The 14,694-nt window shown below is 38.4% G+C and overlaps 1 protein-coding gene across 4 annotated transcripts in view; it reads left to right on the top strand.

Annotated features, from left to right (window-relative positions):
• rasgrf1 (Ras protein specific guanine nucleotide releasing factor 1) overlaps positions 1 to 14,132 on the top strand; it is a 206,352-nt gene extending 192,220 nt beyond the window's left edge. The window contains exons 24-27 of one of the 4 annotated variants that reach the window (XM_047822463.1): positions 8,174 to 8,253; positions 8,359 to 8,487; positions 9,106 to 9,174; positions 10,953 to 14,132. In XM_047822463.1, coding sequence (XP_047678419.1) covers positions 8,174 to 8,253; positions 8,359 to 8,487; positions 9,106 to 9,174; positions 10,953 to 11,088 — 414 coding nt within the window. In that variant the 3' untranslated portion in view covers positions 11,089 to 14,132. Of the gene's footprint in view, positions 1 to 8,173; positions 8,254 to 8,358; positions 8,488 to 9,105; positions 9,175 to 9,664; positions 10,557 to 10,952 lie in introns of those variants that run through there. The other 3 variants (XM_027174727.2, XM_047822462.1, XM_047822461.1) reach the window with 3 other exon arrangements.
• Positions 14,133 to 14,694: the final 562 nt, after the last annotated feature.

The following is a 14,694-nucleotide window of genomic DNA, read 5'->3' as shown; positions in this document are numbered from 1 at the left end:
CTTCAGGACTGCTTTGAGTGCACTGACTGGAACATATACAGGGAGGCTGCAACCGACGGCAACTCAATCAACTAGGAGTAGGGGTACATGGCATCAGTGACCAGCTACATCAGCAAGGGCACTGATGACATTACCATCTCCAAGATCATCACCACATGCTCAAACCAGAACAGCTAGTGGATGTCTTCACTGACATGTTTAACATTTCCCTGAGCAGCGCCGTTGTTCCAACGTGCCTCAAGACAACCACCATTGTCCCCGTCCCAAAGAAATCTAGAGTGTCCTGCCTCAATGATATCATCCCATCGCACTCACACACATTGTTATGAAATGCTTCGATAAGCTCGTCATAAGGCACATCAAGACCCAGTTACCACCCTCACTGGACCCACGACTGTGCAGCAATGCACAGATCGAATCATATTATTAAGTTCGCCGATGACACGACCGTGGTGGGTCTCATCAACAAGAACGACGAGTCAGCATACAGGGAGGAGGTGCAACAACTAACTGCCTGGTGTAGAGCCAACAACCTTTCTCTGAATGTGGACAAAACTAGAGATGGTTGTGGACTTCAGGAGAGCACAGAGCGACCACTCTCCGCTGAACATCGACGGATCATCTGTAGAGATCGTCAAGAGCACCAAATTTCTGGGTGTTCATCTAGCGGAGAACCTCACCTGGTCACTCAACACCAGCGCCATCACCAAGAAAGCCCAACAGCGTCTCTACTTCCTCCGAAGGCTGAGAAAGGCACATCTCCCTCCCCCAACCCTGACCATGTTCTACAGAGGGACCATTGAGAGCATCTTGAGCAGCTGCATCACTGTCTGGTTTGGGAACTGTACGATCTCGGATCGCAAAACCCTGCAGCGGATAGTGAGGACAGCGGAGAAGATCATTGGGGTCTCTCTTCCCTCTATCATGGACACTTACACCACACGCTGCGTCCGCAAAGGCAACAGCATTGTCGATGACCCCACACACCCCTCACACACACTCTTCACCCTCCTGCCATCTGGAAAAAGGTACCGAAGCATTCGGGCCCTCACGACCAGACTGCGTAACAGTTTCTTCCCACAAGCCATCAGACTTCTCAATAACTGAACTGTACTGTACTGAGCACAACATACACACACATCATCTGTATGGACTGCATAGACCCTCACAAAACACACACACTGTTTTGCACACTTTTCTGCTGTTTTTGCACATATTGGACAATATCTCAGTCATCTGCTGTTTTTTTTGCACAACTCTATATATAATCCAAAGGACCTGCTGCTAAGAACCTGCTGCTGTTCATTTTTTTACTGCACAAAATATTGTTTGAACATTCAGTATTTACACCGGTCGGTCGGTGCTGTTTCTGTTACTGTTTATTGTCTTTTGTGTATTGCATTTTTTGTACTTTTTGTATTGTCTTGTAACTTAATGTCTGCACTGTTTTTTGTCCTGCACTGTCTTTTGTCCTGCACTGTCTTGCTTGTCTTGTCCTGCACTGTTTGCAACAGGTTGCACAGTTGCACTTTATGTGGCTAAGACTACTTACATGTCCTTAGCCCTGTCTTTGTTTTATGTAGCACCTTGATCCTGGAGAAACGTTGTCTCATTTCACTGTGTGCTGCAACAGCTATATATGGTTGAAATGACAATAAAAAGCTTCTTGACTCTTGACTCTTGACTCTTGACTTGACCCCCAAAATTTGCGTATCATCTAAATCACTCCACGGACATTGCCATTGCCACGGTTCTTCATTTAGCTTTCACCCACCTGGACAATAAAGACACTTACGTACGAATGCTGTTCATAGACTTTAGTTCAGCATTCAATACAATCATCCCTCAGCACCTGATTGGGAAGCTGAGCCTGATGGGACTGAACACCTCCTTCTGCAACTGGACCCTGGACTTCCTGACTGGGAGACCTCAGTCAGTCAGGATTGGGAACAGCATCTCCAGCACCACCACACAGAGCACTGGAGCCCATCAGGGCTGCGTGCTTAGTCGACTGCTGTTCACCTTGCTGACTCACAACTGTGCAGCAATGCACAGATCGAACTATATTATGAAGTTCTTAGATGACACAATTGTGGTGGATCTCATCAGCAAGAACAACAAGTCAGCATACAGGGAGGGGGTGCAACAGCTGTTGTGCTAGTTACTAAGAAATAGTAACTAGTTACAGTTACTAGTTACTTCATTCAAAAATTACTTTGTTGATTACTTGCACCAAAAAGTACTTTTTTTAAAGAAATAATGAGCATAATTCCACTTTGAGAAACTCATCTTGCTCTCGACATTGTCTCAGGGACCTGCTGCTATAACACTGTGTTCATTCTAGTATTTCTGCACGTAATATTGTTGAATGTACAGTATTTACACTGGTTGGTGCTGTTTCTGTTTATTGTCTTATGTGTATTGTCTTTTGTGTATTATCTTTTTTGTATCGCCTTGTAATTTTTTATCTGCACTGTCTTTTGTCCTGCACTGTCTTGCCTGTCTTGTTTGTCGTGTCCTGCACTGTTTGCACCAGGTTGCACAGTTGCACTTTATATGGCTAGGACTACTTACTTAAGTCCTTAGCCCTGTCTTTGTTTTACAGTATGTACCACCATGGTCCTGGAGAAACGTTGTCTCATTTCACTGTGTACTGCAACAGCTATATATGGCTGAAATGACAATAAAAGCTTATTGACTTGACTCGACGACTTGAGCTTCTGTCTGAGTTCCTCACAACATTCTTCCTCCACTTGGTCTTATTTTCTATCTTTCCTGTCCTCTTATTCCTGAGAGAGACATCATGCACCAGAGACATCGTGCATTATCCTACCAGCTAGCAGTCATTAAAAGAATAATTATAGGTAAATTTAGGTCACTCAGCCCCCCCACCTGCTCCAAATTTACCCAAAATAGTCTTGTTTGTTTGTGCTTCATTTGTGCTGGTTTGTGCTGCTAAAAGTTTCATTTGTGCTGTTTTGGTTTATTAAATATTAAGCACTTTATTTTGTGGTCATTCTAAGGTCACTCAGCCCCCCACATGCTCCAAATTCAACAAAAACGGTCTTGTTCCTTTGTGCTCCGTTTGTGCTGGTTTGTGCTTGTGTTTTAATATTGAACATTATAGGTGAGTTCTACATGCTGGTGTTACATTGCTGGAATTTTGGTAGTAAAATAGATCATTTAGCTTTAGTCACAAATTTTTATTTCAGGTTTGTCATTTTGCAATCTCCAACCAACATATTTCATGTTAGTAAAGGTGTTTTAATAGAACGACAACTCAACTGTCAAGACTATTAAACAAATTAATAAACAATTATCTTTACTTCCCTGGTCTCTCCTGACTTTTTATTTTATTTACAAGCATTATCTGCTACACTTCGCTGCCACCACTAGGCACAAGTGACACTTCTGTTCAACATGTTCTTGTGAAAATCAGTGTAGAGTTCGATGAGAAAAGATAGATACAAATAAATCTACAGAAGTCATTACTAAATCAAATTTCTGGCCAATGTAAGTACAAAGTTTTGACACTGTCAATTACAACATTATTAGTTAATAAGAATAGTACAACATACAAGAGAGCTAAGATTGTCAATGTTTACTGAACAGAAAACTTGCATAATATAATACTGCTAATGAAGCTAATTACAATTACAATCTGACCCATGTTAGATTTTTTTTAATACATTGTACATCTAGGGGTCAACATTACCATATTGGTCCTAATATAAGATCTATTATCCTTATATATTATTACTATAATATGTATTCAGACCAATATAGTAATGCATGAAAATGACATGTACATGACATTTTTGAGTCAGGATTATTTAAGTGGGTAATGTTTTGCTTATCCCAGATGTCCAAGTAACCAACAGATGACAGGGATTCCATTTTCACCGTCTTATGTTCAGCAAAAGAGACCATAGTCCAAAATGGAAATAAAGCTAAGCCTAATCAGAAAACAAGATCACTGCAAAGGCTCTATACACCTTTGTTAAATTAAACTGACACAACATCTGGAATGTTTTACGATTTACTCATGAAAGTGATCATGAAACAAGTGGCAGAAGTGATGACACTGATTTTGAGCCAGGGTCCCTTCCCCCAGATTAAAAGATTCCTGGACTTTTGATCTTGAAGTTCCAGAAATGGAATGATTTCATGCCTGAAACAGTACAATATAAAAACAAGTTCTCTAAAACACAAAAAAGGGAATACACAATTTTGAAGCTTGGCACCTGGACACGTGATAAATCATCAAATTTGGCAAGAAGTGAAATACTCCTGCACATTTGCCTTTAAAAGAGCCAAGGTCTATCCATCAGCCACTGAGAAATACATAATCTGCCCAGTGGTGCTCAACTGTTTAATTAAAAACACTGATGTTCCCATCACACTGGCTGTTCCAAGCCTGCAATTTCTGGTAACTTTCATGTGCAGGTTTCCAAAGAACTGTGTGAGGGTAGATTCGAACCCCATGTATGGAGGGCATCAGAGACAACCAAGCTGATAGATTTTGGAGATCCTGAGCCAAGTCATCTGCCTAATTTGGCCACCCTGCGCAAAGCAAAGCAAGAGAGAAATGACTTGGAGTTAGGCGACATGGATTCCATTTTGTCTCTGCAAATGGTAAAATACAGTGAACCTCACAGTGGCAGCATTTAAGACATTGGACTGATCAGATTTTTCTGTTACTATTGGAGTCAAATACAAATGTACATGTACAAATCCTTATCAAAGACGTCTACTAACCCAGTGAGTTTTGATGCAACTGGCTAGTAGTGAGGAAACTACAGAGACCAATTGGAAAAAACAAATCTTTTGTATCAGGGTGTTCTGGTAGGGGATGGACACTAAAGTGTCCCAGTGGTGCAATTGCTGTCAGAGAGACATGATGTTTAACGCAATAACAAATTGGCTGACAGAATGGATATGTGCAGGTGCACCAACTCCAAAAGAGGTTGTGAGTGACTTTTCTCTGGCTTTGCTCCTCATCCTGATCTAAAGACCTACATCAATGAGTGTTGTGGTGTCTTACTTTGTTAAACAAACAGCAAAAGCCACCTTGTTTTGTTTGAGTTGATGTTGCACATTGCCTCAAGATGATCTGCCAGTGGGACTACTTGAAGAAAAAACTGCATCGCATAAAGGATTTCTTTGTGAGGTCAATGCCACAGCTTCTCATGTCACAGTCCATGGAGGATGCAAGAGAGCTACTACACAATATTATTAATGTGGCTCTCAGTGAAATGACAGCTCGGGAGCCCCCAACATATCAGAAATATGCAAGAAATACCTGAACGCTCGAATTGCAGAAGAGTGTGTCATCATTCCAGATATAGAAGGTGAGGACCTGGAAAAAATGGATCCATGTAAGCAAACACAGACAGACCTACGGCAGTGGGTGACAGACATATGTGAGGAGAGCAGGTCACTTGCCATGGATAACGGTGATCATAACAATATGCACGTCCTCCCTGAGATTATTCCAAATGTAATCTGCTGATTACTTGCCACTCTGGACAGGAGTAATTATCCCTCACTTCCGAAGCACCAGCCTCACAGCAAGTTCTGCCAATTTTGAAGCAATTTTCAAAAACATCAAACACTGACTTTTCAAGCATGAAAACTTGCCTATTTGGGTGGATCGATTTATTGCATGACATCTGTCCTTCATTGAAGGCAACATGCAGATTTGTTCTGCAAAACAAAAAGATAAGGAAAAAGGTGAAGAGGATGCAGCTTTTGGAACAGTGATTGTTACAGGAGCCAATCCACTACCCACCACAACTTCCAGTATAGATGGAAAACCAGAAATGGAAGCTTCCTGTTCTGTGAAGTCTGATACTGTCAAAGGGTCCATCTAACAAATGAAGACACTGTTGAAACCTGGAGAGGCCTAGCAGTTCCAGCCAAAAAGAGTAAGATAAATTCTTACCTCTCTCCTTGTCCTGAATGGCTCCATGCAGATCCATCTGTGAGGGGGAAAAGATTCAAAGTGGAACTGTTGAAAAATCAAGAATCTCTGTGTTGAACATGTGCATTTGATGCTCTTTGTCAATGCTTATTTTGTGCTTTCTGCGTTAGTGTCACTTTTGAAAATATTGTTTGCAGTGAGGATCCAGTTTGTGAAGTCCATCACCACAAAGGGTCTGAATGCACAGGCCTACATAAAGAGGGCAGAGCTGCTGAGTGGAATATTCAAAGCTGTCCAATTGTGTTACATATAATTATTCTTTTAATATCTAAAAAAACCAACGCAGCACAAATGAACATTTTTGCAGCACAAACCAGCACAAACGGAGCACAAATGAACGAGACTATTTTGCTGATGTTTTGCGTTGGGTGGGGGGCCAACTTAACGCTGGTACATTGAGTCCCTATTCTCATACCTATACTCCAGCCTTTCCTCTTCTTTCTCTGTCTATGAACCTTTTTCCTTCCTCTTCTTCCTTGATCAACAATAGTCCAAATTTCACCAGCACCCTGTAAGTCAACAATGCTGGTGGCAGTTGTTATCATGGGACTGACCGATCCAGTATGAAATTTCCTCTGATGTTTTGCATGTTTAAATTTGGTACATTTTACTCCAGATGCTCTTCCTGATTCTACCCTCCTTATTTATCTGGGCTTGAGACTGGCACGGAAGTCACTGGCTTGAAACCCCTGTGGCTAGAGTAGTGGAAAATTCCACATTTTCTATACATCAACCTAGAGGATTAGCCATTGGTCCCAGCATGCCATTGTTGGGACCTGGATTTCATCAGAATTCTTGCATAATATTGCCAGGGCAGCAGCAGTGCAGTGTGAGATATGTCATTTCAGAGAACTCTTGGTTAACCTTTACTTCCTGCATCTTCCTGTCAGGATATTTAAGGCCAGACAGGCTGTCACTTCATTGTCGAATGTTGACCGCATATACAGAGCATTTACAGGGCTTGTTTGAGGTAAACAGAAAGAAGATGTAACAATTCAAATTGATTTGTGCCTAATCTTATAAGATTCATTTAAAATTAAAAATCTCGCAATACATGGCCCCGGTCATCCTCTCCTTAATACAGTGCAGTCGCCCTGTCCCATGTGCAGAAAAACACCCCCAAAGCATGATGCTACCACCTCCATGCTTCACAGTAGGGATGGTGTTCTTGGGATGGTACTCATCATTCTTCTTCCTCCAAACACGTTTAGTGGAATTATGACCAAAAAGTTCTATTTTGGTCTCATCTGACCACATGACTTTCTCCCATGACGCCTCTGGATCAACCAAATGGTCATTGGCAAACTTAAGACAGGCCTGCACATATGCTGGTTTAAGCAGGGGAACCTTCCGTGCCATGCATGATTTCAAACCATGACATCTTATGCCCCTTTTCCACCAAGGCAGTTTGAGTGCTGGTTCGGAGCCAGAGCCTAATTTAGAACCAGTTATTTCTGTTTCGACAGCCAAAGCACCGGCTCCGAACCAGGAAAAGTGGTTCTTAAGTAGCACCAAAACGTTGCTGGTCTAGACTTAAGAACCGCTTGGGGCGGGAGCTGGGGGCGGGGCTACTGTTAGTGCATTTGATAATGTACCTTAAGTATACTAATGTTTAATACACTTTTACTTTACCGCGATATGATATATTATCAGCACACATGATAGTAGGTAGCTACATGCTAAGGCTACATTTTTTTCTGTGTTAACGATAAAATAACGTTATGTACTTTATCGATTACAACCTCCGTTTATACAGATTACACGGAGCTGCACGTACATGTTTTATTCGCCGCGTTTGGATGCCAATGTAGGTTCGCAAAGCCATGAGCATTAACAGTAAAACAACATCCGCCATTGTTTTGTTTGCCGCTGCTGCGCTAACGTTGCTGGGACACGTGACACGTATACAGTGACGTCACACTCGGTGCTGTGATGGCTCTCTAGCCGGTGGAAAGGCAAACCGGTTCTTAGAAGGTTCGCCAGTGGAACCAACTTTGAACCAGCACTGGCGCTAGCTCTGAACCAGCACCCGGTTCTTTCCGGTGGAAAAGAGGCATTAGTGTATTCCCAACAGTAACCTGGGAAACGGTGGTCCCAGCTCTTTTCAGGTCATTGACCAGCTCCTCCTGTGTAGTTCTGGGATGATTTCTCACCTTTCTAATGTCTTTTTGATTTTGATTTACTCCGCAGACCAAAACAGTTATTGACAAGCTGCAGAAGTTGGTCTCATCAGAAGGAAGGTTCAAGAACCTAAGAGAAGCTTTAAAAAAGTAAACTTGATATGGCTTAATCTCTTGTGACATGCAATTATAAATACTTCAGCCAAATATGAACTTTCTTTGCATTATCTAATAAAGTGCTAATGTCCCTTCTAGTTGTGATCCTCCATGCGTGCCGTACTTGGGGATGTACCTCACGGACCTGGCATTCATTGAGGAAGGAACACCAAACTACACAGAAGACAACCTGGTTAACTTTTCCAAGATGAGAATGGTAAACAAAAGGTGTTTTATTGAGCCATCGTTTATGTGATTTCAAGAAGACAAATCTAATATTCTAGAATGAGAAAATATAACTAATAAATTGACTTCACTGTTTCACAAACTCCAACTCCTATTTATTAGCACAATTTACTCATTCTAAGATATCTGGAGAAGGTCTCTATACTTTAGAAGACCTTATGCCTGTTTACAATACCAATTTTAAACTTCTCCAACCCTTTCAACACTAAAAGGCATTATTAACATGACGTAAGCTGAGTGTAAACAAGTTAAGGTAAACAAGTGGTGTTTTTGTTGAGGCATCTGTTCTGTGATTTCAAGAAAACAAATATAGAAGTTATTGCGAAATCTGAGTTTTTGGTGTGTTTAAAAGCAAATCAACATGACAAACTGTGTTTTATGCTTTTGTTGACATTTATTACTATGGTTTAAACTGTTTTAACCAGTCAGTAGTCCATTTTTGTTACTAGATTTTGTTTACAATGTTTACATTTGTTTTAAGAAGAAATGCATCATTATGTTTCACTTGGTTGTACACAAACTCAAAAAAATTACATAAAATATAAAATTGAACATTTTTATTTTCAGGCCAAACTAACACTTATTTGCATCCTGTTCTAGATCTCTCATATCATCAGAGAAATACGGCAGTTTCAGCAAACCGCATACAAGATTGAACATCAGCCAAAGGTATGTAAAACCATGTATACGTATAAAAATACAGCATGCAGTCTTACAGCCTGTAGTTTTAGACTTACTTTTGTTCAAGTTACTTTTGTTCAACATGTAAATATTCACCAGGTCTTACCAGTAATTCCAGTATAACTACAACTAAAAACAAAAAAAAAAAATACATAAAAGTAGACCAAAATTTTGTGAATTGGAAAGAGACATATTTTGCATAACAAAAAAGTAGTGTATTTCACATGTATTTCTTTGTGCTTTGATTACAATTCTCTTATACTAAACATGGTGCCTCATGGCAAAGAACTCTCTGGTGATTTGAGAATTAGAATTGTTGCTTTCCGCAAAAATGGCCTAGGCTCTAAGAAGATTGGTAACACCATGAAATTAAGTTACAGTGGCCTGGGTCATACAGATGTTTTCCAAGACTGGTTCCACTCTGAACAGGCCTCGCAAAGGTTGATTGAAGAAGTTGAGTCCTTTTGCTGTTTGTCAGGTGCAGAAGCTGGCTTCAAAACAGATGCATGAGTGCTGCCAGCATTGTTTTAGAGGATGCAGAAGGTCAACTTTCAGTGCTCAGACCATATGCTGCAGGCTGCAACAAGTCGTTTTGCATGGCCATCATCCCAGAAGGAAGCCTTTTCTGAAGCTGGCTCAGAAGAAAGCCCGAAAATTTGTTTGCTAAAGACAACCTGCCTATGAGCATAAATACTGGCTAAAGTATAATTCATCATCTAAGGAACTTAAATGTTTTTGCATAAAAGTTTGAGATAAAATAACAGAGTCCGATTAAGTAAAAAAAAAAAAAAAACATTCCTAAAGAGTTAATTTTCTAATGAATGCAAAACCACAAAGTATTCTGTAACCAGGATTGTAATATTTTTTTTTCAATTTTTGAATGATTAAGCTGTAAATGTAAAAAGAGGCAAACTAAGCAAAAATTGTGCATTGCCTTACATTTGCCTGTTAATGTTTTTTAATCTATTTAAAGACACTCTAATACCGCAACTGATCGTCTCACACATTAACACATTATCAATGCAGCAGCATTATACAATGTTGTTTGAAAGTTTGTGAACACTTCTAGAATTTCTATATTTTTATATGCCAATATGATCCAAAACAACAACATCAGACACTTACTTTCAGAAGACCTGAAAGCACAGAACAAAAACTGAAATATTCTCAGTAATCTTTTATTCAGGAAATTCTTTGGCAAAAATATGTGAACCTCTAGTATTAGAACTTAATTTTTATTCTTAATCCAAAACAAATTTTGTGGAAGGCCCTGAAGCAAGTTACTGGAAATTTTACTTGCAGTTATTGCTGCACAAGGGGTCACAATGGATACTTAAACAAAGGTTCACATAATTTTGGTAGTATCAGATATGTAATGCTGGAATAATTAAATAAATAAGTATAATCATATAATGCATATATCATTTTATGATAATGATATCATATAATCATATAATCAAATAAGATCATTTGTTTGATTGGTTTCACTTGGTCTACATTTTGGACTTGTGAAAATCTGTTGGACTTGTGATGATGTTTTCGTTCATATTTATGCAGAAATATAAAAATTTCTATAGGGTTTACAAACTTTCAAGTGACACTGTATGTCTTTTTGCAAAAATTATTTTCAGTTCCTGTTCATGACTCAACAGAAATTTGTTGTAATTTGTTTTTGCCCCCTTCATGCACAGAATCTTAAGTTTTAAAAATGTAACAAGAAATAAATATAAACTGAAACTCTCTATTTGTTTTTCCTTGTTTTCTAGGCAGCACAGTATTTGCTTGACAGTAGCAATGTGTTGGATGAAGAAAGCATGTACGAAGCCTCACTCAAAATTGAGCCCAAAGTGCCCAACTGAGAACAAGGCTTCTGTGAAACTCAAACAGTTGTATAGCCTATAATGTATTCATACACAGTATGTCAAGTTATATATTATATGTTATTGTGCCTGTATCTGTAACATTTTATTTCTAGAAGTTATTAAAGCACTTAAACATTCTATTATAGAGTTGCAGATATTATAACATAATTTTCCGCTTCCCAGTACCAAAAAGAAAAAAATGTGTATGCATATCAAATATTTATTTGAGATAAATGTCAATTTAAATTTTATTTGTGTTTTTATTAATAATTCAGGTTACACATAAATTTTGATTCTCCCTTTATTGCTAGTAATTATCTGATGTGAAGTAGACATGTATTTTTACTGAACCATGAAATTTTATAGCTATATAATGTAACATTGAAAAAAAAGTGCATTGGGCATTTTTACATAAGTGATATTCCAAGGTGGAAATTAACTAACATCATATTTAAAAATCACTATACACAATATACACATATAGGTATGTGATTTTTAAATATAAACTACCTGCAACAATTACAATATTTTATGGTATATGGAACATTTAGGTGTTATTTTGTGATAATCAAATCAAAAGTATAGTTTGAAAACAAAGTTTATCCTGTTGTGTACAGAATGTCATTATAAACTTAACCTTCCAATCTAGTGGAATAGCTCTTTTGATGAGAATATAGGGCTCAATTTTCATGCTAATATGAGCATGATTTGCTGGTTAATTCTATTATATTCCCATTTTATAAAATGTATAAAAATGTAAAAAAAACTGAAACTGAAATTGTTATTTGCTGTTGGAGCTGGTTTGAAGCAGTTTACCTGGCTAAAACTCATGTACAGGACTAATTGTCCTACAATATGTAACAATTGTTATACAGATGTAGCAAAGTTCACTTTTTTCCATTAGCCTTTAGTTTCACTGAAAAAAATATAAAATAAGAATTTGTCGATTTAAATGTTTTGGAATGTGATTAATAAAAATTATTAAATGTTGTTCATATACCCAGAATATATATGCTCAGAAACAACTGTGAAGTAAATTAAGTGAGATACAAGTGCCCTGATGGTCTAACACCACTATTTGTGAGGCTTTGGAACCTTGTATCTGGATGAGTAATAAGTAGAATTGTCACTACTAAGAATATGGTTATGTTTTCCTTCTGGTTTACCATCTATATGTCAAACTTGCATAGAATGGCACGTTATCTAAATTTTTTACACAATATTTTGGTTGATACCATTATTTTGCATAGCAGGAAGCATTGACACCTAACAGCTCAAGAGTTTTCTCCTAGCGTTTGCTCTCTGGTTTTATCAAACCTCCCAAATATCCATGTTAGTGGACTGGATAAATTACACGAACAATAATTTGGTTGGCATTGGAGATGGTTTTCAAGCTCCTAAATCTGGTTACTCCTTCCTGGAGGTTCAGACCTGGATATATTTGAAGCCAAATATTGTTCATCAAATCAAAAATGGTTTAGAAAAAAGATAAGGAAAACAGATGCATATATAAGTGGTGGTAAAAATGCTTATACACATAATGGATGGATATGCTTGCTCTCCATAAAGTTCTAGAAGCATATGGAAATTGTATTATTAAAGCATTAAACAATTAATCATATAAAAAAGATTATTTAAATGTGAATAAATTATTAAAGTTGATTGGGGTTAAATATAAGATATAATAATGGAGACTAGTAAAATGTTCAGTCACCTCACTAATCATAAATGTTAACCATTGTCTGTCAATGTCAGCCTTTCATTTTCATCAAAATTGTCTGTGTGTCAAATATTCTGCTTCCATTCTGAATGAGACTGGGGTTATCTAGTCTCTGTGTATTGTTCTCCAGCCACAGTTAATGCCAGACAACCTTTTCAGGCATTAGCACAGAAAAAGAAAAAAAATTACTTACTTTTGCTCATTTATGATCTGATAGTCCACCATGAGTATCCAGCCGCCTGTGATTTTTTCACACACAAAAAAACATGCCTATTATACTGTACATGCTGTGCATCTTCACTAGGATTCCCTTCTCCTCAAGACTGTGTGGGGAGAATTCCATTGATTGCTGTCATGCAGATGTTTTGTATGTTTTGTGTTTGGTCAGACTTGGTCTATATCACTGGTTTTATTAGCAATATTCTCCAGTTTTTTTTCCACCTGCATCAGCTTACAAATTATTTTACCTTAGTTAGTTCAGGCTGCCTTTAAATGTCTGCAGAATGTCTAGGCGAATAAATCTATGATGTTGCTCAAATGATTTTTGACCAAATGAAAATTGCATTTGCATGGTGGTGTTGAACGCCAGCTGAGGATGGAGAGGAGGTGGGTTGAACCAGCAGGTAATGTGATGATTTTCACCTGTGTGTAAACAAGGCAAAGTTACTTACCCTTTAGTGTAAATTAAAAGGAATAGAAGTGAGTATTGACATTAAGAGAGGTGAAAGCCCCAAAATATTGGGATTGTATTTATTATTTTTTTTGCAGTTTTAAACAGCATGCTTAAAAATGCTAGTGGGAGACTGAAGCTCTGTAAAAGGCTGGCTATTTACAGACTCCTTTCCAATCACCTTCACGCACAGTGGGTTATATGACATTGTTATTGTCACACTTTCTTGAAGATAGATGGCAATTCATCCTGCCAAAACTACTCTTTGATGTGAATTGAATTACATCTTGACTTTCTTGTTCTTCTACATCCAACTTTTCCTATTAGAGGTTGCCACTGCGAATCATCTGTTACCACCTAATTCCATCCTCGGCATCCTCTACTCTCGCACCAATTAACTTCATTTTCTCTTTCAACACATATATACAGTAGTGTGAAAAAGTGTTGGCACCCTTTATGGTTTAGAGACTGTAGCACTGAGGGTACAAAGCACAAAGACTTGAGTCAGAGATGGAGGTAGCAGAGATGAGGATGTTGAGGTTCTCTTTAGGAGTGATGAGGATGTACAGTATTAGCAACGAGCATATCAGTGGGAGACAGTTTAGGTTGTCAGAGAGGCTTGACTGAGATCTGGTTTGGACATATGCAGCTGAGGGAGCGTAGTTATATTGTACTGTTTATTATTATTATTATTATTATTATTATTATTATTATTATTATTATTATTATATTGTATTAATAAATTATATTGGTATAAGGATGTTTAAGATGGAGCTGCCAGGTAAGAGGTCAAGAGGAAGGCCAAAGAAGATATATATACAGTATATATATCTTCTTTGGCCTTCCTCTTAACCTTTTAACTGGCAGCTCAACATCCACATCTCAACCCTATCTCTGTCTCATGTATTTTCCTCTGTGCTACAGTCTCTAAACCATACAACATAGCTTTTTCACTACTTTCTTGTACACCTTTCCTTTGTTTCTTGCTGACACTCTTGTCACGCAAAACTCCTGACACTTTTCTCCAACCACTCAACCTAGCTGCACTCACCTCTTTATCTCTTTTCCACACTCCCTTCGCACTGGACAGTTAAACCCAAATACTTAAACTTTCTTGACCTCAGTCCCCTGTAACCTCACTGTTCTACCCCCCCCCCCCTCAAACATATGAACTCTGTTTTACTGTGACTGACTTTCATTCCAGTTCTTTCCAAGGCAGACCTCCACCTGCTCTCCACTGCAGATCACAATGTCAT

Source organism: Tachysurus fulvidraco, chromosome 13, assembly GCF_022655615.1.
Source record: "Tachysurus fulvidraco isolate hzauxx_2018 chromosome 13, HZAU_PFXX_2.0, whole genome shotgun sequence".
Taxonomy (NCBI): Eukaryota; Metazoa; Chordata; class Actinopteri; order Siluriformes; family Bagridae; genus Tachysurus; species Tachysurus fulvidraco.
This window is presented reverse-complemented; position numbering and strand designations above follow the sequence as displayed.